Source organism: Polyodon spathula, chromosome 13 (genome assembly GCF_017654505.1).
Source record: "Polyodon spathula isolate WHYD16114869_AA chromosome 13, ASM1765450v1, whole genome shotgun sequence".
NCBI classification, from domain to species: Eukaryota; Metazoa; Chordata; class Actinopteri; order Acipenseriformes; family Polyodontidae; genus Polyodon; species Polyodon spathula.
In genome coordinates, this window is record NC_054546.1 from 33,872,332 (window position 1) to 33,895,931 (window position 23,600).

At 39.2% G+C, this 23,600-nt stretch overlaps 1 protein-coding gene across 4 annotated transcripts in view; it reads left to right on the plus strand.

The window, feature by feature from the left end:
* The window catches only part of LOC121325540 (protein NDRG4-like), a 45,818-nt gene continuing 22,218 nt past the window's right edge, over positions 1-23,600 (plus strand). For 2 of the 4 annotated variants that reach the window (XM_041268185.1, XM_041268186.1), the window contains exons 1-2: positions 20,176-20,346; positions 21,735-21,840. In XM_041268185.1, the coding sequence (XP_041124119.1) occupies positions 20,326-20,346; positions 21,735-21,840 (127 nt within the window). In that variant the 5' untranslated portion in view covers positions 20,176-20,325. Of the gene's footprint in view, positions 130-6,787; positions 6,874-12,525; positions 12,571-20,175; positions 20,347-21,734; positions 21,841-23,600 lie in introns of those variants that run through there. The other 2 variants (XM_041268183.1, XM_041268184.1) reach the window with 2 other exon arrangements.

Here is a 23,600-nt window from a genome sequence, read left to right on the forward strand (position 1 = left end):
CTGCACCACCTCACACGTGTATCTGTTTATTACCCTCACTTTCTGTGCGAGCGGATATCTAAACACATCTATCCCTGAGAGATAGAGACGAGACGCTGAGAGCCAGGAGAAACCTGAACAGCATCATAGGTAAGAAACGTACAGTGTCTGTTGCTTAGCTGTCCAGAAAGAGGTGTTAGATACTGGGAGGTGGTGTATATGTGTGTGTTGGAGCAGTACCTTTTTAATATGATAATATGGAGCCCATTTTTAGCAGAACTCACTTGCAATCTTTCATGGAAGGCTCTTGTCTGGAATGGTTTTAGGAGTGGCACTTACAGGTTCTTATTAGCAGTGGTCTGGCTGTGGCACAGTGAGCTGTCTGTGCTGGCAGATAAACTGATTGGTAAAATAAATGCAAGACAACTCACTGTACCAGTGCCTGCATTATAATATATTATTTCAAATATACTGTAGTTTGTCTACCCATATAAAAACAGAGTATACATGGGCAAATTCCTATAGCACCCAAGATTACAAAACATGTGTAATGTGCAGTCATGTTTTGGTTTAAAAAAAAAAAAAAACCCTGATGAGAGACTTATACAAACTTTGGCAGCCGATGTAGTTGTGCAACCTCCTTAACTATTGCTGTTTTTGAATGCCACACAAGGAAAGCGAATTAAATATATCCCTTCTGTTTCTTTTAAGTTGGTAGAGTATGTGCTGAGAAATGAGGTGTTGCCTGCTTTGAGTGCACTCTGCTGCGTAGCACTAGGAAGGCAGTTTGGCTCAGTGCTGAGATTCCACTGGCATCTCTTTTAATAAATACTCTGATAAGAGAGCTGCAGGTTGACGGCGTGACTGTACAGTGACAGACTCTTGTCCAAGAACACCCCGCATTGGAGCCCTTACTGGTCCCTGAGCATGGAGAGTGAGGGGTTAAGCCTGTGAAGGCTGACATTTGTTTTTATTTAGTTTGTGCCAATAATACTGGTTACATCAAGAACATACTGTCCTAGCTTCTGTATTGTTGGCAGCTGTTTTACTGAAGAGTGCTAGGTCATAATTGTTCTGGAGACATCTTTTGGACATATTTATAAAGCATCATTGTGCCAGTAGATTCATGGCAGGGTTTTTACTGAATTGCTTTGTGGTGCCAAGAAATGTTAGAAATAAATAAACTGAGAATATGTACATTTATTTTAGGAGGAGACGTGTCATACTGACGCGTTTAGCACATATATTCTCAGCATTATGTTTTTTTGGGGTTTCTCCTTGGTTATCCAAAGCAACCTCGTCAGTTGGAATTTTAGTGGTAGCTCTGCAGGCAGCCTTTCCCAAACAGTCAGAGTACAGCTTCACTAAGGTTTACAGTTTAAAATCATTGATTACTCCTTTTAAATAGATTTGTATCCCATTACAGCCATTATTAATTAGAATTTAAAAATGTCTGAACAAAACTGCACCAAAACAAAAAATATTTAATTAAATTGAATCCTTTTTTTTAATCTGTAAAATGTTTATTTAGCAGAGTTAAACCTTCATTCTACATTCTTTAAAATATAGACAACTCTGTATGGAGAAACATTAAAGGGACATTCACAAAACCATTTACTTTTTTCCTGAAAAAAACAAGATAACACCCATTGAAGTACAACAACTTATATTTAAACAACTCCTGCATTTTTAGAGATTCTTATGCATTAATTTGCTATTAGTTTTCTAGTTTTGTAATATTAATGGACAATTGTCTTCTTGGAAAAACTGGTCCAGATATAAGGCGGGAGCACTGTATAGGAGACTGTGTGGTCCAGTGGTTAAAGAAACAGGCTCAGCCACTGATTCATTGTGTGACCCTGAGCAAGTCACATAACCTCCTTGTGCTCAGTCTTTCGGGTGAGACGTTGTTGTAAGTGACTCAGCAGCTGATGTATAGTTCACACACCTTAGTCTCGTATCTTGTAAAGCGCTTTGTGATGGTGGTCCACTATAAAAGGAGGTATATAAAAATAGATTATTATACAAAAAGGCTTACCAGCATGTGTTCAATAGCCTAAAAGGGTTTTATTTTGAACTTCTTTCATGAATCTGGATAGGGAACAAAAACTGAAAAGAAAGGGACCCTTTTTGATTACTGTACACTGTTACTGTTGATTTCATGCAAAAATGTGTCCAATGTTGCTCAATCCAGCCTGGAGTGTGAGTGTTATTTGGGAGTCTCGTCCTGGTGTTTCTTGTACTTGAGCTGTCTGTTTTAATTAGCCTCTGTCTGGCATGGAGCTGCTTGATCATGGATTTTTCATCCGTGAGAGCTGGCCTCTTTTCATTAGGCTTTTCTGTATTAATACCTCAAGTGTTTTCAGTTGGTCTACAGGGTCCTAGTAAAGTACAGTGTTAACCTTTTATTTATAATGGGGAGCCATAGTTACAAGACTGTGGTATTTGTGTTCCACCTTATAACGAGTATAGAAGGGCTACTGTAATGGCATTATGGAGCAAATGGAAGCCACGACCCTACCATGTTATATTGCATAATTGATTATAACGAGGGGCATTATAACGGGTGAGCACTGTGCTGTGTAATCTTTGTAAACAAGTGTTGTTACTCAATTGCTATTCATATAAAATGTGGTGGTTGGCGTCACTGGCATAGCCAGGATTTTATTTCGGCAAAAGAGGTAGATTTTTCGTTAATGGATAATAACCCTGGCGTGTCAAGAGTTTTGTTCCGGGTTTTGGGGGAGGCTGAATGATCGCCAGGATTTTGTTTTGCAGGAGGGGTGGGGGTTCTGGGGTTGGATTGAGATTTTTGCACTTGGCTGATATTTTTTGTTGTCCCACGTAGTTGAATAATTAACCCCTAAAACCACCCCCCTATCTATGGCACTGGTTGGTGGAATAACAGATTATTTTATATTATATTCCAATAATTTTAGAAAACAGAAAATAGACCATTCAGATTTAATACAATACAAATGGTGGTCAAAATATCCTCTCATTGGATATAGGTAAATGATAGAGCTTTATTCAAAATCGAAACTACCTTCTGCTCTAATTACCAATAATAAACACTTTGTTCTGTACATTATCTGTTATTATACAACAAACAGACACTACTCCACTATTTCTCTATATGGGGGTTTGGCTGTGTGGAAACAGGTGCAGGAGTGATGCAGTGCGGTAATGAACAAACAGAGCTTTATAATCCATTTTGGAAAGTGATTTTTAGTTTGTATCCAGGTCTGGTGACCAGTAACAATAATCCCCCGGCAATACAGAGCAAAGTCCATCTCCGTTTAATGCACAAAACCAATGCGAAGGAACAGATTACAATTCTCCATCCCCTTTTATGCTGTCATACATGACCCCTTGGTAAATGAGTGCAACCACCTCTCCAATCTGCGGCTGCCATGTCGTTTTCCTTCCGGGTCAATGCGTTATTGCAACGGAGTCTCTTCCTCTTCCTAGCTGGCCGACTTTTCTTGAACCCTGAGAAAGAACTGTCAGGCCAGCCTGTCCAAGGAACTCTGTTCTCACTGCTTAGTGTCCTCGCAGGTCTGGAGGGAGATTTACAACCAAGAATCATTGTATTTCTGTCACAGCGGGTCAGACATTTTTGTTATTGCTCCATATAGGGAACGGCAAATAAAGCACTTATTAATGACACTTGTTCTAAAATCACTGCTTACTTACGAAACACTTCACACAGATGCATACAGAGCTGACTTAACACGCAATGAGTGTGTTGAGTTGTATGTAGATGATGCGGTATTATGAGGCGCTGTATGAGTTGAGTGGCGGTAGAAGTTATGGTTGTGGTGTTCATCATTTTCAATCATCATTTATTACTGAATACAACTGACATGCAATTACATGAAGAGAATAACGCTTCTCGCTCGGAGAGAGCAGTAATTTGGATTTGGCAAGAAAGATAAAAGTGTACTGACTGATGCAACGTAATGACAAAAATCATTATCCCTGCTTCGAGCCAGATTCAGACATGTTGTGAGGCCAGAGTTCAGTTTGGTTCCCACTCGAATTGACAAATAGCCAGTAGAAAACCACATGTCCTGTGTGCCAGTGCCATTACTGACCAGGAGGGGGGTAAGTCCTGGTCTGTGTCCCTCACTGACCAGGAGGGGGAGAGTTTGCTTGTGTCAAGGTCTATGTGCCACTGAACAGGAGGATGTTGGTCAAAGTCTGTGCGTTCCTCACTGACCTGGAGATCTGTAACAACCTCATTGATGCATTTAAAAAAATTAGGAGACGTGGCAGCTCTGTGTAACATTCAGCAGCTGGTAACTGTTTACTGTGCAGATTGACAGCTGTCTCTATTAACAGCCATGAGCACTACCAGAAGGGTGGCTGGTACTTCCATTGCAATCAATTTCGCATTAGAATAATAGTCAGCCCTATGTACATTCCTTTGGGCAAATACAGTCCCATCGATTTTTGTGCCACTGATGATTCCACTCATCTTTATTTCCAGAGAACCCAAATTACTTTTAATGATTTATATTTAACCCAGTTTTTGTTCTGCGAAATGGCACTATACTGTACTCTACTAGTGCAAAGACACAACCTAATTCTGCCAAGTAACAGCATCACGATGCATGCACCGTTAACTGCACAGAACAAGCCGAATACTTGCTAATTGCGGTTTTCATAATAAAGTGCGTCTCATATACAAACATAAGTGCCGACATGCTTTGCAGTCATGAACCTTATTTGACACCAAAGACACTGCTGTGGTGAACTTGTATAAAAAGTAAAACCTGAAAATACCAGATGCAAATACATGTTTGCTATAATGAGTTTCTTTTAAAACTGCACACTTGAGACCTACATAGTGAATGAAAGGAAATACAGTACCGTAAAAAAGTATTTGTCCCCTGTCTGATTTTCTGCATTTTTGCATATTTGACACTGAATACCTTTTTGACACTAATTTTTAACGAAAATCTAATACTGGATCAAAGGGACCCTGAGTGAACAAATAACACTAAATGTTGATACTTATTTCATTTATTAAAGAAAGTTATGCAATACCCAATGCCCCTGTGTGAAAAAGTAATTGCCCCCTTAGACTCAATAACTGGTTACGCCACTTTTAGCAGCAATAACTGCAACCAAACGCTTCCTGTAGTTATGGATCATTGTTTTGCTGCATGACCCAGCTGCGCTTCAGCTCACAGACAGATGGCCTTACGTTCTCTTGTAGAATTCTCAGATATAGAGCAGAATTCACGGTTCCTTCAATGATGTCAAGTTGTCCAGGTCCTGATGCAGCAAAGCATCCCCCAAATCATGACACTATTGCCACCATGCTTGACCGTTGGTATGAGGTTCTTACTGTGGAATTCAGTGTTTGTTTTTGCCAGACATAACTGGGCCCATGTTGGCCACAAAGTTCCACTTTTAACTCATCTGTCCATAGAACATTGTTCCAGAACTCTTGAGGATCACCCAGGTGTTTTTTGGCAATCTTGAGATGAGCATTCGTGTTCTTCTTAGTGAGCAGTGGTTTCAGCCTTGCTGCTCTGCCATGAATCCTATTTTTGCCCAGTATCTTTCTCATGGTGGAGTCATGAACACTGACCTTGTCTAAGGCAAGAGAGGCCTGCAGATCCCAGGATATTGTTCTAGGGTTCTTCGTGACTTCCTGGACGATTTTACGCCTTGCTCTTGGAGTGATTTTGGCAGGACGGCCACTCCTCGGAAGATTCACTACTGTCCCAAACTTTCTCTATTTGGACAATATGGCTGAATGTGGTTTAGTGAAGCCCCAGAGCCTTAGAAATGGCTTTGTAACCCTTTCCAGACTGATAGGCATCAACAACTTTTTTTTTCCGGCGGTCTTCAGGAATTTCTTTTGATCGTGACATGTGCCTCTAGAACCTGTGTGCTGACAACTTCACTCTGATGGTAAGGGCCAAAGTTAGTCAGATTTATATTGGGCAGGGCTGGCCCAAATCAGGTCCCATTGTTAACAAAAGTATTCACACAGCTGACCCTAATTATCCATTTAATTGGGTTGAGTTAACTAGGGGGGGCAATAACTTTTCACACCTGAAGATTGCATGTTTGATCACCTTACACACCAAACAAATGAAAGAAGCATGAAACTTTGGTGTCATTTTTTCTGACTCCCTCTATATACTACTACAATCCACAAAGATCTGACCAAATTCAATGTGAAAAATGTGCAAAAATCAGACTGGGGGGGGGGGGGGGGGGGGGCACATACTTTTTCACGGCACTGTATATGAATGAGAAAGGGCCATTTTACCCACCTGAGCTCATCCAGTTCCTAGTAGCTGATTGATCTTTAAAATGATGTCAAGGTAGGTCTTAAAGGAGCCATGTGATTCAGCTTCACAACATGAAGAATTGTCTCCTTCCCTCTGTCCTAAGTCTGTCTCTTCTGGTCCTGGTTTCTGTGCTGCACTTAAAATATCGTTTAGGCTTAAATATGTCAACTCTAAGATTTTTAAGACAATTGCATACTCCCGATTCTTCTTTATTCTAGGCTGATTAGAATCGGTTCTTTCAGCTTGTCTTCATAACTGGGATTAATCAATGTGGTTGCTGTTCTTTGGGCTCTCAACAGGGCAACAATGCCCCTATGGTACTGTGCTGCTGGACTTAAAGTATTGGTTAGCCACAGTCACTCAAGTCTTCTTTCCATTTTTAAAGCTCTGACTAACTGATTTGTGAATGTGTTTGTGTACTTGACATTAAGAATAACCAACAATTTAAAAGCAGTTGCCCAACACTGTCTCTCCTCTCCTCTGTGTCCCCTCAGACCTGTTCTGTGACAGGATGGCTGGGTTCAAGGAGCTACGATTCACTGAGGAGAAGCCCCTGCTGCGAGGTCAGGACACTGAGATGGTGAGTGTGGACTGGTCTGGGGTACACAGGACTAGTCCAGCAAGACGGTCATTTGGTTAGAAGAAAATCAGGGTATGCATCTTAACGGGAGATTGAGGATCTCATTTCTAATAACTTGACCACACTGCCTCCTAGTCCTTCAGCATGAACCACTAGGCTACACTGCCTCCCAGATACTCAGATCTAACCAACAGACTACACTGCTTGCCAGACTCTTGGGACTAGCCACTAACTCATTTTTACCTGATTATAAATGTTTGACATTCTGTACACAATCTGAAAAGCCTGTTCGGAAAGGGACTGAAATTAGGTTGTGGTATCCTTCACTCTCTAGTCTTAAGGGTATGTTTGCTGCATGTGTTGAGTCAATGGGAAATAATGTGATGCATGTGATTCCCTAGGTGTGTTTGCTTAGTGACAAGTCCCCAAGCAACGTTTCTAAGCACTGTACAGAAACGTCATGTTCGCACTGGAACTGTACAGTAGTGAATTGTGCTTGTATTCCACTACCTCATCTGACCAGCAGGGGCCAGGATTGGCTGTGACACTTTCACCACGTGACTCAAATCATTAACACAGCCATGTAAAAAAACATAGCCATGTAATTTCAGATTCTGTATATGCTGGAACATCCTGTACAGTATTTGTGTCTTCTAACCCTGGCATAATCAGTGCTCATGGATACCTGATGAGAAGATATTGGCTTTAATGATTTGCTCCCGCTTACCAGGGCAACAAGCAAGCACGCTTGTTTTTATGCTAATGATTTATTGAATGTTTTTATTATGCCGCCGCTGGAGAGTTGTGAAAACAAATTCAGAAAGCACGTACACAGAACCACCTACAATCATGTCAAGCTGTTTTACACCATGTGTAAAGCAGCCTATTTACGTCAAGAAGAGAGGCATGTGACTACAAGGTCCGGGGTTAAAATCAGTTAACCATTTCATTGCCTTTTGTTTCTGCAGGACGTAGAACTACACTGGCTAGTTTCATAGACTCCTTAGCATATTGGCGTATACCTGATTTAACTTGGATGTTGTGCCCCACGATTAGTGTGGTGGGTCATGTGAGTAGTCCAGACCCAATCAGTAAGGGTGTCTAAATCGCGATTTCGCGGAAATCGTGAAATTGAAGAGTCACCGCGAAATTGACCTATTTTAGGGGCCATTGCATACAAACAAGTACGGAGAGCAGGAGGTGGGGGAAATCCTGTTTTTATTCCTTCGCCGTCCTGTGTGCATTGCACTTAAGCAAACAAAAAAAGTCCACAAATAACATTTTGAAAAAAATTCTCCAAAGCGGTTAACGTTCTTGCTTGCTGTTCAAATGTCAATGAAGTTTTAATCGGCCCAGTATCAGTGAGTCTTTACTGCTTTTCTGTGACATGTATTGTGTAGTTGGGTGGGTGGGACAAAGCTGGTGCTGCGTTTAGGTTGCTAAAATCTAGTTTTCAGCATTGGAGGCAGATTATTAGATATTGACGAACAAAAAAGCCAAGTGTATTTCAGCTGTGATTGTTTCAAGATATTTCCCAAAGAACATGTACATGCAGACTGAGGTCATTGTTTTGTATATTTTAATGTGCCTGGAGAAAATACGATCGATCGATGTTTTAGCTTCAGAATCATACATTAAACAAAAGGCTATTACAGAGGCTGCTGAACAGAACGTAAAAGAAACAGATTTCTAATTAATTTCCACATCTATAATTTGTCAATTTTGCCTTAACTTCCAATCAATTCAGTGGATGCAGAATGTGCAGTCTCATGTATGGGCATCTCAACTGCAGGAGGATGATGCATGTTTGCTTTTAACAAATGACAGCACTCTGTTTTAGTAAGGAAGCAAGTAGCACTATTTTTATGTTTTATAGTGTTCTGAAATACCATATACTTAGGTTTATTTAATGTTTAAACAGGTCAGCGAAATCCTAATTTTATTCCGCAACCTTCCCGTGAAAAATACGTAAATTTACCGCGATTTAACTAAAGTAGACCTCTACCAATGAGAAACTATCCACATTTATGGTTGCCAAAGGAATACAATATTAAACAGATTTAAATGTACTGGCACCAGAATCAAATGTTACTGGCGCTAGAATTTGCACCCCTGATTGATAGCGAGGAGATGGGTGGAGGAGATGATGGGTGAAGGAGGATTGTGTGCTTCCCCCATTCTCCCATGAAAACTGCAGATCAGAATTACCAGCATGATCTGAGTATTCTCTATTGAGAGCCAGCTCCTCCCCCACTAGTGACATAACTTGATGTCTGGAGGTGGGTTTGCTTGTCAGTAGCCACTACCCCTTTCTAAGAGGGCAGCTGAATTCTAACCTGTCACAGAATCACAAGTTTACTAGTCAGCGTGGATTTGAACAAAGCACCTTGCATTGTGAACTGGTAACGGCAGGGGGCACACTGGTTCCAGTCCAGGCTTGCTGTCAGGTTCAAGTGTGCAGGTTACAGCTGACTGTCACAGAGCAGTAATTGATGTGACCTTTTCTGAGCACACTTTCAGAGTGAGTCATTCTCAGCATCTCCAGGGACTGTTTTTAATTACAGCATCTTGTAGCAGATGATGGCAGTCCCATAGTACCAAGCTGTGCCAAGTTATTCACCGCCTCATAAATTAAAATTCACACTGAGAACAGCAGAAGGAGCTAAAATGTATCGCTAAAATGTACCGTTTCTCTTGGGTGCAAGTCACATGTGCAGAGAGTTTGTTTTGTTGCTGCTGGGCTGCATAATAACTGACGAGAGAAACGCAATATTTGGAAGAAACATGTGTAGGCTGCTGTTTCATTACATTCCTACCAGAAAACCCTTCCTTGAGTCATTTAGCTGTATCAATGTTTAAATAAAATCGATCATTCCGAATAGTGAGGACTTCAGCTACTTTCAGAATACAAAGAGTTTTCTCGGACAGATATGGTGGACAATTATTAACTCTTTGCGTGACATTTTAGAATATTTTGCTCCAGAAAAAAAATTAATAAAATCATGTCTTTCTCTGCAATCTTCTCCATGGTATACTGCACAGCTGCGTACCATGGAATCTGCAGGACGTAAGCTGGAGCATCTGCAGAGGAAGACAGGTCTTCCTGTTCACCTGCAATCTTTTAAACCACATCAACAAGATTATTTTGCCTCTCAAATTCAGCAAAATCCTTGTTTTATTCAATTATTGGGCGACAACACTGGTATTGTTTCAATTGAAAATACCCATATACTTACTGGACCAGTCTTATCGGACTTTGCTGAGGATTCTCTATCTGTCTTGTTTGACACAGTCACAACGATGAAAACTACCAATTGTCTCTTTAGATCCCATTCCTACTTCCTTAAGTCCTGTTTTTGTCTTGGTTTCCTTCATTACTAATCTTATTCATAAATCTTTGAATTCTGGAGTAGTGCCCTCCAAATTTAAATTGACTGTTATTGCACCACTGCTTAAAAAGCCCACTTTGGATGCCTCTACATTCTGCAATTAAAGGCCCATTTCTAACTTGCCCTTCCTGGCTAAAGTTTTCGAACGGTTTGTAGCAGCACAATTACAGTCCTGTTTGGTATCAGTCAGCTTTATGAAACCTTTCAGTCCGATTCAGACCCACCCATAGTACTGAAACTGCTTTAGTGAAGGTAGTTAATGACATACTGATGGCTGCCGACTGGTTCACCATCTATCCTGGTACTTTATTTGAAAACAGATATACTGTGGCTGTCTCTATTGAATAATTGTCTAGCTGACATAGACTTGGTTGCATCGAAAGTTCTTGCAGCTTAATTACAGCAAAACTGAGGTAATGTTAGTGGGTGTGCCGCATCAGATCTCAACGGCAGCTGATTTTAGCCTTGAAGTTCATGGACATGAGATCAGTCCCTCTTCATTGGTTACCAAGATTGATGTGAGATTTGACCCAATTTTATCATTTGAGGATCATATTAAGAATGTCTGCAAAGTGTCTTTCTTCCACCTTAGGAACATTGCTAGACTTTGATCCTCATTATCTATGACTGATGCCGAAAAGCTTACACATGCCTTTATTTCATCAAGGTTGGATTATTGTAATGCTCTTTTTGCAGGTATCTCCTCTAAGGTTATCAACTAGTTACAGTATGTTCAAAATAGTGCTGATCGTATTCTCACTAAGACCAAGAAACATGAGCATATATCTCCTGTCCTTGCTTCTCTCCACTGACTGCCAGTCAAATATAGGACTGATTTTGAGGTTTTATCAGTAACTTATAAATCCTTACATTCTCAAGACCCTGTCTATCTTGGATCGCCTTCAGTGTCACATCCTAAATGAAAATTGAGGTCTGGTAACAATGGTCTTTTGTCTGTGCCTAGGACTTGTCTGCACACTGTCGGTGATCGGGCTATCTGCTCTTTAGTCCCACGCCTATGGAACGCCCTGCCGGGCTATTTGAAAAATTGTGACTCCGTTGATGATTTTAAATCTAATCTTAAAACTTGCTTCTTTCGATTGGCTTTCTGTAAATGATTTGTTCCTACTGTTTATCTATTGAAATGTGTTTTTATGCTGCTTTGTGAAGTGCTTTGATTTTTAAATGAAAAGCGCTATAGAAATAAAATGTATTATTATTTATATCCTATTTCAACCAGCCCAAAGATACTTAGCCAATTACAACCGTAGAGGCTATAGTTGAGTTTTGAAATCAGAAAAGTTGTGAGAAATTTTTTTGGGGGGGGCGGGGGGGTGACTTTAGCTATAGAAATACCATTGGCTTCGCATATTCAGTTCCAGTGTTCTTTTGCACCATTGCTTGTGAAAGAAACATCCGCTCATCTAACCAAACTATAAAAACTGTATTTAGTACGGCATAAAAAATAAACAATTTAAAAGCTTTTTGGAATTTAACACCTGGCTCCTCTCTAACTTACTTTGCACTCTGAATATATACAGTTGCCATGACAACACTCATTTTAGACAATCTTAAAAGAAAGAATAGGATGAAATCCACTCTACTAGTATACAGTACTTTCAAATAGAATCAGCAGGTTTTTTAGAGAGTTTGTTTTATAACTAATATGATTTTACCACATCTTGATATGATTTACTTAACTGTCAAAATCCAGGATATTTATTGTTTTAGAATATGTAGAGTATTTGTGACTCATGCCCAAAGACATGCATTATTATATTTCTTATGCTGAATTAAATTGGCTTTAGGTTTTATCACCCACTTACTCATGTCTTTATAGACTTGTTTATATATACCATTGACCAGAATTGGTAATCTCTATTCAAAATCTCGGTCAGAGCATTTCCGCAGGTCTTCCTCTGTGTGTGTCTCTATACAGAATGTAAATCTTTGTAAATCCTGAACTAAAGTCTTCAAATGTCATTTTATTTATAATGTAACCTTAAGATTACCTATTTATAATGTTAACACTGACTTTATGACCTACCTAATAAGTATGGAAAACATTAGCAGAAATGCTTTTTTGTTTAAAATTTTTATGCGTTTCTTATGCTGGACCAATGGTAACATAAGAAGTGCTTCTATTCTTGAAAGAAGTTCTGCAGTTAATATAGAGCATTCTCACGCAGGCTGATTGAGCACACATTTTAGATGCATTGGAATTCTGCCTCTTAAATGTAACACATTTCTGTTTTACTTTTAGGAAAACTGTGATGCTTTCATCCCAGTTGTGGACACAGACTGGAAGGTAATGAACCCATTTTAAACTCCACTTCTTTTTGATATCTAAATGAACAGTTCTAATTTTAATCCAGGGGTTTTCAAACTGAGTCCTAAGGTGTGGGTAGTACACAGTTTGGTGCTGATTCAGTGTATGGATTGAACAGCATATTGGAAAGAATTAATAACATCTCTTAGCTCCCTTTGCCTTCCTGCCTCTTACCGCTAACCATGCAGCTAAGTGGCTGGAAGGCAAAAAAATGTAAGAGGTTTATTTTAAAGTTAACTAACAAAATAGTTCCTTAGATTTTCTCCACCATGCACTTCCCTTTATCAAATGTGAAGTTGCCTTGTGTGACCTTTTGATTTCCACTGCTTCAGATATTTATCCAGAGCTCCAGATGATGTAAAAAAGCAAACTTTGAATGATCAAAGTGCATAGATTCATTTAATATGACCCTACAAGCACACTTTTGTACAGACTCAAGCTTATATTTTTGAACCGGGAGCAGTAGCCCTGCTAAGGTGCTGACAACAGGGGAGTAAAAGGCTCCATTGAAACAACAATGCAGCCAAGTGAAATACAGCATGTATCCAGTTCTATATTACCTGGAAACAGAACAGTGCATTTAACTATCAAATAAGGAAACATGCTTTCAGTTATATAACAGGTAGAACCACACCTGCTGACTTTTATATGCCAGACTACAGAGGAACTGCCTGGGGTGCTGTTATTTGAATGAGGACTGGGGATCCTGTCGTGTGACTATGGCGCCTTTGGATTTTGTTCTCAATCTGCCTGAGGAGGGAGGAGATTTAGCCGTGCTCCTATCAGATCAGGACTGCAGACAAATATTTGAAAGCAAAGAGAAATTAGACAGCCACTCTTATCAGAAAATTGAGTATTGTGTCTCTTTTCAAACAGACTGCTGGTTTCAGTCAATGTTGCCCTGTGCCTCGGAACTCTAATGACACTTGAAGCTAATAAAAACAATTTAGCACTCTAAGCCTTCCTTTGTTCAATCAGCTGTGATTTCAATATATTAATAATTTTCACTCTTGTGGTTCATCAAGGGATTATAGAAAGCGCTACAGTATGTTGATAGGGACAGATATATTTTAGATTAGGCTGCTATTCACCCCATTAACACACTACCTTACACAATAATATACTGCTGTTTCTAGTATTGGAAGCCCTAATTTGATCAACTTTCCAATATTTCTACTTAAAACCTAGAACCTTTACATGTCACAAACTAAAGGGTTACTATAATAGTGAATTCTATAATAGTTCATAGCTGTTGTGGATTGATGGACTCTATCTTCTTGTCCCACAATTTGCCAGGCTTTCCTCAATTACATACATGTGCACAATATTGTTTAATTCTTACTTGGTTGTTGTCACTAATACATATTCAAGTAAACACTGTACAAAGGATAAGAACCAAGTAAAGGCACAAATTATTTTAAAGATTTAGACCATATGAATATTCATGAACAAGAAGAGGCAATTTGGTCAATTTTAAGTTTCACTGGTTCCTAGTCAAGTCTCAAAACTTTGTCAACTTGTGTCCTAAAGGATCTAAGTGAGTCTGCCTCAACAGCGTGACTAGGTAGCTTATTCCATACCCTCACCACTCTCTGTCCTAAGTCTATCTTGAGATGGGAGATTACCCGGGCTGGCTTTCTGAACACATATTTGAGTAGCAGTTGTTTTGAAAACATTTTGCTTGAAAACACCCCCCCCCCCTTCCTCCTCCTATTGTATTTTAAAGCTTCCAGGTAATGGTCCCCCTTGAGATCCATTAGCTGAGGCCATCGACATTGCAAATGCTGATTTTTATCTTGCATCAGTTTGTTCGATAGATTAGAATGTTTCTGCTGTATCTGATAGACTAATATAACTATTACTATGAAATATTTTACTTTGGTACATTTTATTTTACTAAACGTTTTTTACAGTCTATAGGTACATCTCGCAATAATGTCAAGCTTATATACAGTACATATGAGTCTAATTTTGTTCTGCCACAAAAGAGGTCACAAAATATTTATAGTTCTGCTGCTTTGTCTAAAGGGGGAATAATGCTCTAGCAGGGACCGTGGTGTCTGCCAACAATGATACTCCTGTACCAGCAGTTATACAATACAGGAAAGTACTGTAACACAGCAGATAAGGTTAAATGGTTTCATTATGAAAAATGAAGTATGAAGGTTTAATTATGCTACTGGTTTTTCAATGATGAAATATGGTATCCATCATCCCTTTTTGTCTAGTTTTCTTAATTACACTAGTATACCAAATCAACCTACTGGACATTTAGCACATTATACTTCCAAGTAAAAATAGTACTACAGGCATCCTCAAACTGGTTGTAAGATGGGCAGGAGAATTTATTTTCTCTGCTTTTTCATATTGCCGGAATTCCCAGCTACTAATGTTAGAAATGCTGCTGGAATTCATGTGTTCCACTACTCCTCAAAGACAGCCTTGCTGCCTCCTGGTATCTGTACAGCTGTGGAAGATAGGCCATGCTAGTGTGGTTAAGGGAACTTCATTCAGTTCAGATTTAACAATTTCTTTCCCTCAGAGAGGGAAGAGAGAAATAGAGAGGCTCTGGAAAGAGTAAGAGAATTATTATGCTGTGTGGTTTTAACATTTTTAAAAGTGCTCTACTAATCCTCTGTCATACTGTCGATGTAATGCCCTCATTATAATTATGTAAACCTACAATTAAGCATTTGTTTTTATTTTTTAAATGTAAAATGTCAAACATTTGCAGCTTAGAAATAACTGCTTATGATCTATGACAATTGCAGTAAGGGCATTTAAATGGTGCTGGAGTTAATTTTGTGATGCCTTATTAATTGAGCTACTGTAGGACATACTGAGAGGGAGGCACACTCGTTCAGTTGTCTTTGCTACAAGGAGCAAATAACACCTTTCCAATCGCTAGCATATTGGTTCCATTTCCTGAGGCGTTCTCCTGTAACCACCATTGACTGTGTTAGTGCTGGTCCCTATCAAATCTGTACAATTAAACCACTTCAGATACGTTGCAAGGGATATCTATCCGCACGTGTTCTTTTAGAATGCATGTGTATTATTCTCCTATGGACTACAGTGGTATTAATGCTTTAAAGCAGGGATGAGATACTTTATGAAAGAGGAATTCTAACAAGGGTGATCCTACCACACTTTAATTAGACACTGGTGTCTTTGGGGGAATTAATAGACTTTGTACCTAGGATTTTGGCTGGTTCTGGGCTGTCTTTTTAAAGTTTATGCTTTCACTGATGTAAAAATTTCTCAAGTCATCTCAGGTATTTTTCTTTGTAGGGATATATATACGTCGCGTCTCTCGGAGCTCTTGGGAGACTTATAGGGTTATGTGCTGCAGAGCTTGTTGAGGGGTGGGCTGACCACAAAAACCGACCACAAAAAGCCATGTAATGTGCGTGTTCAGTACTCGCACTCATCGTCAAAATAACAACCTATTTTTTAAAACTAATTGGGTAAAGCAGGCGATTCTGCAATCAACCAATTTAAATACACCTCACCGCAATTAGCAGTGGAGAATTACACCTCTCGCAAAAAATAACGGGTTTAGGTCAACCCTGCGTGTGTAGGTTACACGTTCCAAAAGAAAATGAATGGCACACAAAGAACTCAGCCTGGTACTAGCCATGGTGGTGAGGATGCTCAGAAGCGAAAACTGAAATTTACCAATATGGAATTGGAGATTTTGGTACAAGCAGTACTTGTAACGCATGAAGATGTGTTACAAGCTCAAAATACATCACCAAGATAAATTACATTGGTAAGCCAAAATCAATATTTTGGAGATGATTGCAAATTAAATTAATGTTAAATTAATATTTAATGGATATGCAATTGCATATTAAATGCGTTGCATTATACCATGTTACTTTCCATTAACATTTAAGTCAGATTAACTGTATTTTCAATAAGGACATGTAAACAATGGGAAATTATTACATATTTTCAAGGGCATCAAAACATAATATAAATGGACGTGATATGCAATTATATTTTCAATCGACATTTGGTTAACATTTAGCAAGAAACCAGCTATTTCATATTTATTACATATAAATGTAACATTTTAATATGTAATTGCAATTTAATCTATTTAAGATTAGTTTATGCCACGCAATATAAAGCGCTACCGAAATGTATTTTAAAAAATGCAACATCTAAGGTTTAGCTGTCTAATCGATAGCCTGCCCCTCTGCACGAAGAAAACCAAGACACAGCTGCTTTTCAGAGTTCTTAAAATCACGCAAATACTAGGCCCGCAATTACCGACAGCTTTAATAAATTAGACCTCCTTTGCAAAATCCCCTCCCAATTTTTACAGTTTCGATCAGAAACATCCCAGAATTGCATATGCATATTCAGAATTACATATGCATCAAGGGCTAAAGCGCACAGAGACATTGCCCCCGATAATCACGTCTTAATTGTGCGTTCATGGCATTGCTTGTGTTTTATAAATCCCATCCAACAATTCAGAACCGGTTTCCGGTCATAAAACATGAGCAATCCTTTTATAAATCTGGGCCTAAATCTAAAACATTATTTTAAAGTTTGCAGATTAAAGTAGGGGGGATTTCACAAAGACATTAATTCGTAGCATTTCTCTTAAGAAAAAATAACACTCTTTAGTAAACTCTTTTTTTGCATCCTTTATTTTATTTGTTGCCTTTTTGAGTTACTCAAGTTGTAACTTAATCCTCCCTGTTTTCACTTTTTGGGGGGACGACAAAAAACCAAGAACATAAGAGAAATCGAAACCAAATATTCTCACACACAGCACGGGAATTATGGTTTGCATTAATATTGCATTATTTTTTCAAAGTTGGTTATTTTTGTATTTATCTATAGACGAGGTTATTTAGTATCATTCTAATAATGTTAGAGACGAACTACATAAAAATCAAGTTTGAAAGTTACAATGAAAGCAATTGTGCTGCTTAGTTGTTTTCATGGCAAATTACAAGCACACAAACACATATATGCTTGTACATACAGGGCTGTTTTTTAATGTGTTATATATTTTGGGTCCGGAAGTAAGTGAGCCCAGCCAAGGTAACTGTACAGAACCAAACATGGTTTGTTCAGGCATTTACACATAGAACACAGAACCCCGAATTGCACACGCGCCTTCCTTTTCATATTGCAGCTACCACGTGACATTACACGTGTTCAGGGGCGGGAGGAATGCGACTATACCAACGATATTCTTGAAAATCTTTGCCCATACCAATCATTTTTTTCTTCCCCGAAATCCATTATCGAAAAAACTCTTCTCCCGGTGATTCAAAAATAAACAGTGGCAAAGTTGTACTGTCAGTCAAAACACACATTATCAAATCAGAGCTGCGTAGGCGGGACTTGGCATGCCAACTTATAACAGGTCAGTGTCCATTAAAAAACAGACCTGTTCAGATGACGCATTGCATTTCTTTCACAGCTTGAAAGCCTATCGGCCAACTTTAATTATATGTGCAAACTCCTACATCACACCCCAATTTTCCATAATAGACTTGCCTGATAAAAAAAATTAAATGCTCAGTGGAAGTGAGCGAACTTTTCCACAGTACATAACGTACAGTATATCGAATATGCCATCAAAACACAAGTCGGGTTGTTCAAAGCGAAAAGAGCAGAAAAGACAGCTAGAAATTTCCCAAAAAGAAGAAAATGCTTAAAAAAAAAAAGCGTACAGTAAATGGTTTAAAAGTGGGCCAACAACAGTAAATGGAGCGCTGCAGCGGAACTGCCAACCTCCTCCTCGCATGAAAAATGAACAGTTGAGCCAGAGGAAAGACGTGAATCAGAGACATTGGAAATGTACAACAACAGCAAATACAAGGCACTGAATCATGTATTGGAAACCTGTCTACTGGGTTGTCTACTTCACACTCTTGCACCAGGGTCTAGCACTGGCACTGTGAGTGTTGCCCTATATTGTAACTACGTGAACATGCTCTGCACCTGCAGTAATATATAACAAAATGTGTTGCAGAAAATGTGCAGTAGCTGCTAACCTGGCAGGCCACATGGCTGTTAGCTTACAAGGTGTTGATAGGAGCAGTGGGTGTTTTGTTATTAACACCTTAGTAAATGTTTGCATCAGGTTCCTGAGGTTTTTTTTTTTTAGAAGATTCTTAAGATTCTATGGTGTAGAGCTCTCATTCTACACACCTGTTACTAACTGCTACTGTTAACCTGGATACCTACCTGGATAAAGAAACGCAGTTGAATATAAGTGTGATATTGGGGAAAAAAACTAGAACTGAACTAACATCAAATCTAGGATCAGTTCAAGAGGAATTCTGTTTGAAAAATGCACATAGATGCTGTTAATTTAATTCACAGCAGAATGTGGTCGAATTCAGTCTTTACATTTATTTAAATAGCTATTTAGCCTTTTTTAGAATGCTGATTCTTAATATAAATATTACATAATCTCCCTCATTCTATTTTCATTCTTTTCTTGTATCAGTCATGCTTGAGGGGAGCTCGTATGAATTTGCTGCTGTATTGGGGTCATGTTACTTGTTTGGTTTATGAATGATAAAGACCAACTAACACTTCAAGTATGCTGCTGGTTGCTAGTGCTGCTGTTCAATAAAAGCATTATAACAACATGTATGGCATGACCGGATTTAAATTCTGATTGGCTGAGGTGTTATTGGAAAATAATATAATTGGTGGAATAATATCCTGAGCTGTGCTGGAAATAGTCTCTCTTTATTGAAAAGGCGTGAAAGCTGACATCACCAAGGCACATGGTTTAGAACTTCATAAAGTGGTAAAATCACTGCTTTTATGGGTTTCATACATTGGCAAATGCATGCATGCAGATGAATAAAGAAGCACATAAATGCTTAATTGCATAACAAACATAAACATACACCCATACCATGTTAATCCTGTCATAAATATATGTACCTGAATTACCCATACATTTGTGGTTTCACTCAGACACAGGCACAGAGGGACACAATGTTGCATAATTTATATTATGAATTTTTTCATAGCGCACAATGTCACTGATGGCCTAATTCTGTAAATGTGAGTTTTTGGGGTTATTTAACAGAGCAAATAGTTGAAACTGCAGCACACATACAAACAAAAGGTCTTAAATTGCATACACCCACACACGTTCAAAACGAATACAAGGTTGTGCTGAAGGACTCCTTCCATTGCGCATGCACCGACGTAAACACAAGCCTCCACCCAATCATCCACTAGGACAGCAGACAGAGAGACAACAATCCCTGCACCATACTCACAGGCAGAAGGACACCCTTCCGTCCTGAAGGTGAAGAGCTGCTGATTGTGAATTCATGGTGTGTCCCATCTGAAGGACAGAGTCTGCAGAACCAGGAAAGCGGAACCAGGCAAGAAGCTCAAACACAGACTTGAGCAGAGAGAGAGAGAGGAGGGGAGATTGGGGCTGACAAGGCAGCCAATTGGAGCCCAATGGAACTGCTTTCTAATTGGGTGCCTCTGTACACTGAACAGTGATGGCGGCTACCTTGGGTAGGCTGGGTGTGTGGGGGGGGGGGGGGGGGGGGTTATAAATAGAGGGAGGGAGAGAGGCACTGCAGATCCTGCACCATCACACTCAGAGAGCCAGAAGGAGAGGAGTACAGCCAGCTCTCTCCTCCAGGGACCCATTGTGAGCTGTTGAGTGGACCAGTATTTAATTGTCATTGTTATCATAGCAAGAAGCAGCGCAATCTCAAGATGCCTGAGTGCTGGGATGGGGTGAGTTGTCTGGAGTCAGGGCAGCATGTGATGGAGAGGAGTTGTGCTTATGTGTCAGACTGCAATTTACTGCTATAGAATACATTTAGATTGACTTATATCGTCATTCCTGTGTGTCCATATTTATATATACAACATTATATACAAATGTATGTGTAGATGTATTCATATAGTAAAAAAAAAAAAAAAAAAAATGTGGAGCAGAAGCACTCTGAAAAGGTCGTTTGTATATTTCACCATGCTGTTCACAAGTGTTGTTTTGGAGGAAGATGAAGTGCATTGCAGCTGGTCCTAATGAAGTGACTTGACTGGTGAAGAGAGCGTAGGAATGTATCAGACAGGGATGGGCAGGTGTGAATGTCATTGAGAATCTGCACTGTATTGATGAATTCATTTATATGTTGTGATATCATTACCAGACAATCCCTCTGGCTATATGCAGCTATCTTCTTACACAATGTCAAACTGTGTGGAGTACAGTATATATGATATGCAAACAGCGGACTGTACATACTGTGTGTGTAATTTAAATAATGTACTCAGAGGCTAGTATTGCTTTATAAACTAATAAATATGATTACAAATGAATTATTTCATGTACGTACATGCTAAAACACATGAAGCAGACCCCACAGTTACATCCCCTGTTAGTAAAATCCTTCTTCCTGCTCTTTGTTCAGTGGCCTTTCAAAGGGATCTAATGTTCCAATCAATACTGCCAGAGGAGCATGGCAGGCTGCCTCTCCACAGCAGGGGTACTCCAGTCTCACAAAGCAATCCTGCAGCACAGCCTGTGAGCGCGTCTTCTAGAGGGTGCAGTGTGTGCTCCTCACAGCACCCAATCACAACACTAATGGAGGCACATTTACCAGAACAACAGGGAAGCCAGGCAGCTTTATGAGAGGCTCGGGCAGCGGCATTTAGCACACTCTGAAGTGACTTCAATTACTCTGTCCGCCTCTCTCACTCGGTCTCTATCTACCTAATTACAGTGTCTATAGATCTGTTACTTATTTCCTGTACCAGTATTATTTATTAGAGATAGATTAGAAACAGATAGAGACACTGTAATACCGTTCTCACCTCTAGGACATAGCAGCCTTCAGAAGGCAATGCAGTAATGTACCTCACAAAGTAGGTGAAAAAACATGGCATAGGAATGTGTATTTTACTCTTGTGCACAATCTATAGCGTACAATAAGTTCCCATTTTACTTTTTCTACTGGTGTTTTCATTGGTTGAGGTAAGCTGGATTGCCTTTAAGACCTACACTGGGGCCTTCTTTTCTTGATCTACTTAATTCCCTGTGACTCCAATTAGGTCAGCCTAGTGACTTAAAATTCTCTGCCTGAGTATTATCTTTTAATTAAAAGTGAACTTTGTTTCAGGAACACGATATTGAGACTCCCTATGGGCTGCTCCACGTTGTGATCAGAGGGGCTCCGAAAGGGAACCGCCCCGCTATCTTGACCTACCACGATGTGGGTCTGAATCGTAAGTCATTTTTATTTTTCTGAAATTCCTGAGGTGCAGAATTAAAAGGAACAAATTCCTACTTTAATGAAAACGCTGCCAACAGCAGGAAGTGCTTTCTGAATAAGAAGATTAAAACCCAGGTCTGAGCAGGTTTGTTGTGCTAGTACTAGTTCAGACATGTTTAGGTACTCACCAGCTTAGATTTACAGAAGTTGGAAGGCTTATCTACCTTTAGTCCTGGATTTGAATCTAACTGTGTTTCAGTGCTAAGTGTTTGGATACTGAAGGGACTTGAAAAACAAAGAGGGGTATACTTGAACCCGTTCGACACATGTCTGCTTCACAGACTAACACATACTGCCTGGTGTTGTATTCAACCGTTCCTCGTAAATGAAAAAATCTAATTTGCCAGCATTTCTATATTAGACATCCAGTGACATGAAGTCCCTGTACTGTAATTGGAAAGAGGTGGATGAGAGAGAGAGAAAGCATATTCCAATGGGTCAGTAGATGCTAAAGCTGCTGTATTTCTACAAAAAAAATTAATGCTAGAGAGCCAGGAGAGTACACTGTGCTGGGCTTGGAGGTGTAGTGTTAATGTAATGAGACAGTGAGGGCCAAACCTCCTTCTATGGTCCAGAGGTAATAGCCATCCATCTAGAAGAACAGCTGGGAAGGGGGGATGCATTATTTATGGAACACATATGATTGCACAAAAGCAAAGAAGCCACTGCAGCAGAGTAACAAACTGACAGATTCATTCAGAAAGGCAATAGATATATACACACTATATGTGTGTGTGTGTGCGTGTGTATATATAAACACAACACAGAAAATGGCCGAATGAAAAAACAGTGATTCAGTGATGTAACAGAAAATGAAATACATAACATACTACAAAAGAAAGAAAAAAAAACTTTTGATAACTATGCGGTATGAACATCAAAAACATTTTCTGTTTTTTATTTGTTATTTAGTTATTAAACAAAATACTGTAAAGCCGTAAACATTTGTGACCAAAATGTTTGGCGAAGCACGCCTATAAAACCTATTTTGCTCCAGAAATGTTGGCTACTGGTTGCACTGGTATTAGTATATTACTCCATTATATGTACAGCACAAAGGAGACTTGGAGACTACGTGGTCATGTGGTTAAAGAAAAGGGCTTGTAGCCAGGAGGTCCCTGGTTTAATTCCCAGCTCAGCCACAACTCATTGTGTGACCCTGAGCAAGTCACTTAACCTCCTTGTGCTCAGTCTTTTGATTGAAGTGTCCCTGATGCATTGTTCACACACCCTATTCTCTGTAAGTCGCCTTGGATAAAGGCATCTGCTAAATAAACAAATAATAATAGTAAGATATTTGTGGCAATTTTTTTTTCTTATGTGAAAAACACAAAATAATAATGGCTTTAGAGTATATAAAGTTGCCTCATTATTTTGACTGACTTGTATATTAAATATGTACTGCAGACTCAGCTCATAGTGGAAAATGAAATGCCCTTCGGGAAATGCCCTTCCTCCAGTGTGCAAACAACAGTGTTCCCTTGGGTCAATCATTTCCCACTATAGCCCTCCACTCTAGTCCATAGTTACTAATTATATATATATATATATATATATATATATATATATATATATATATATATATATATATATATATATATATATGTGTGTGTGTGTGTGTGTGTTTGTTTATGCATGTGTTGTATTATGTATGTTGACCTTCAGTTTATCATTTTCTGTTTGCTTTATTCATGTGTGTGTGTCCACTACCTG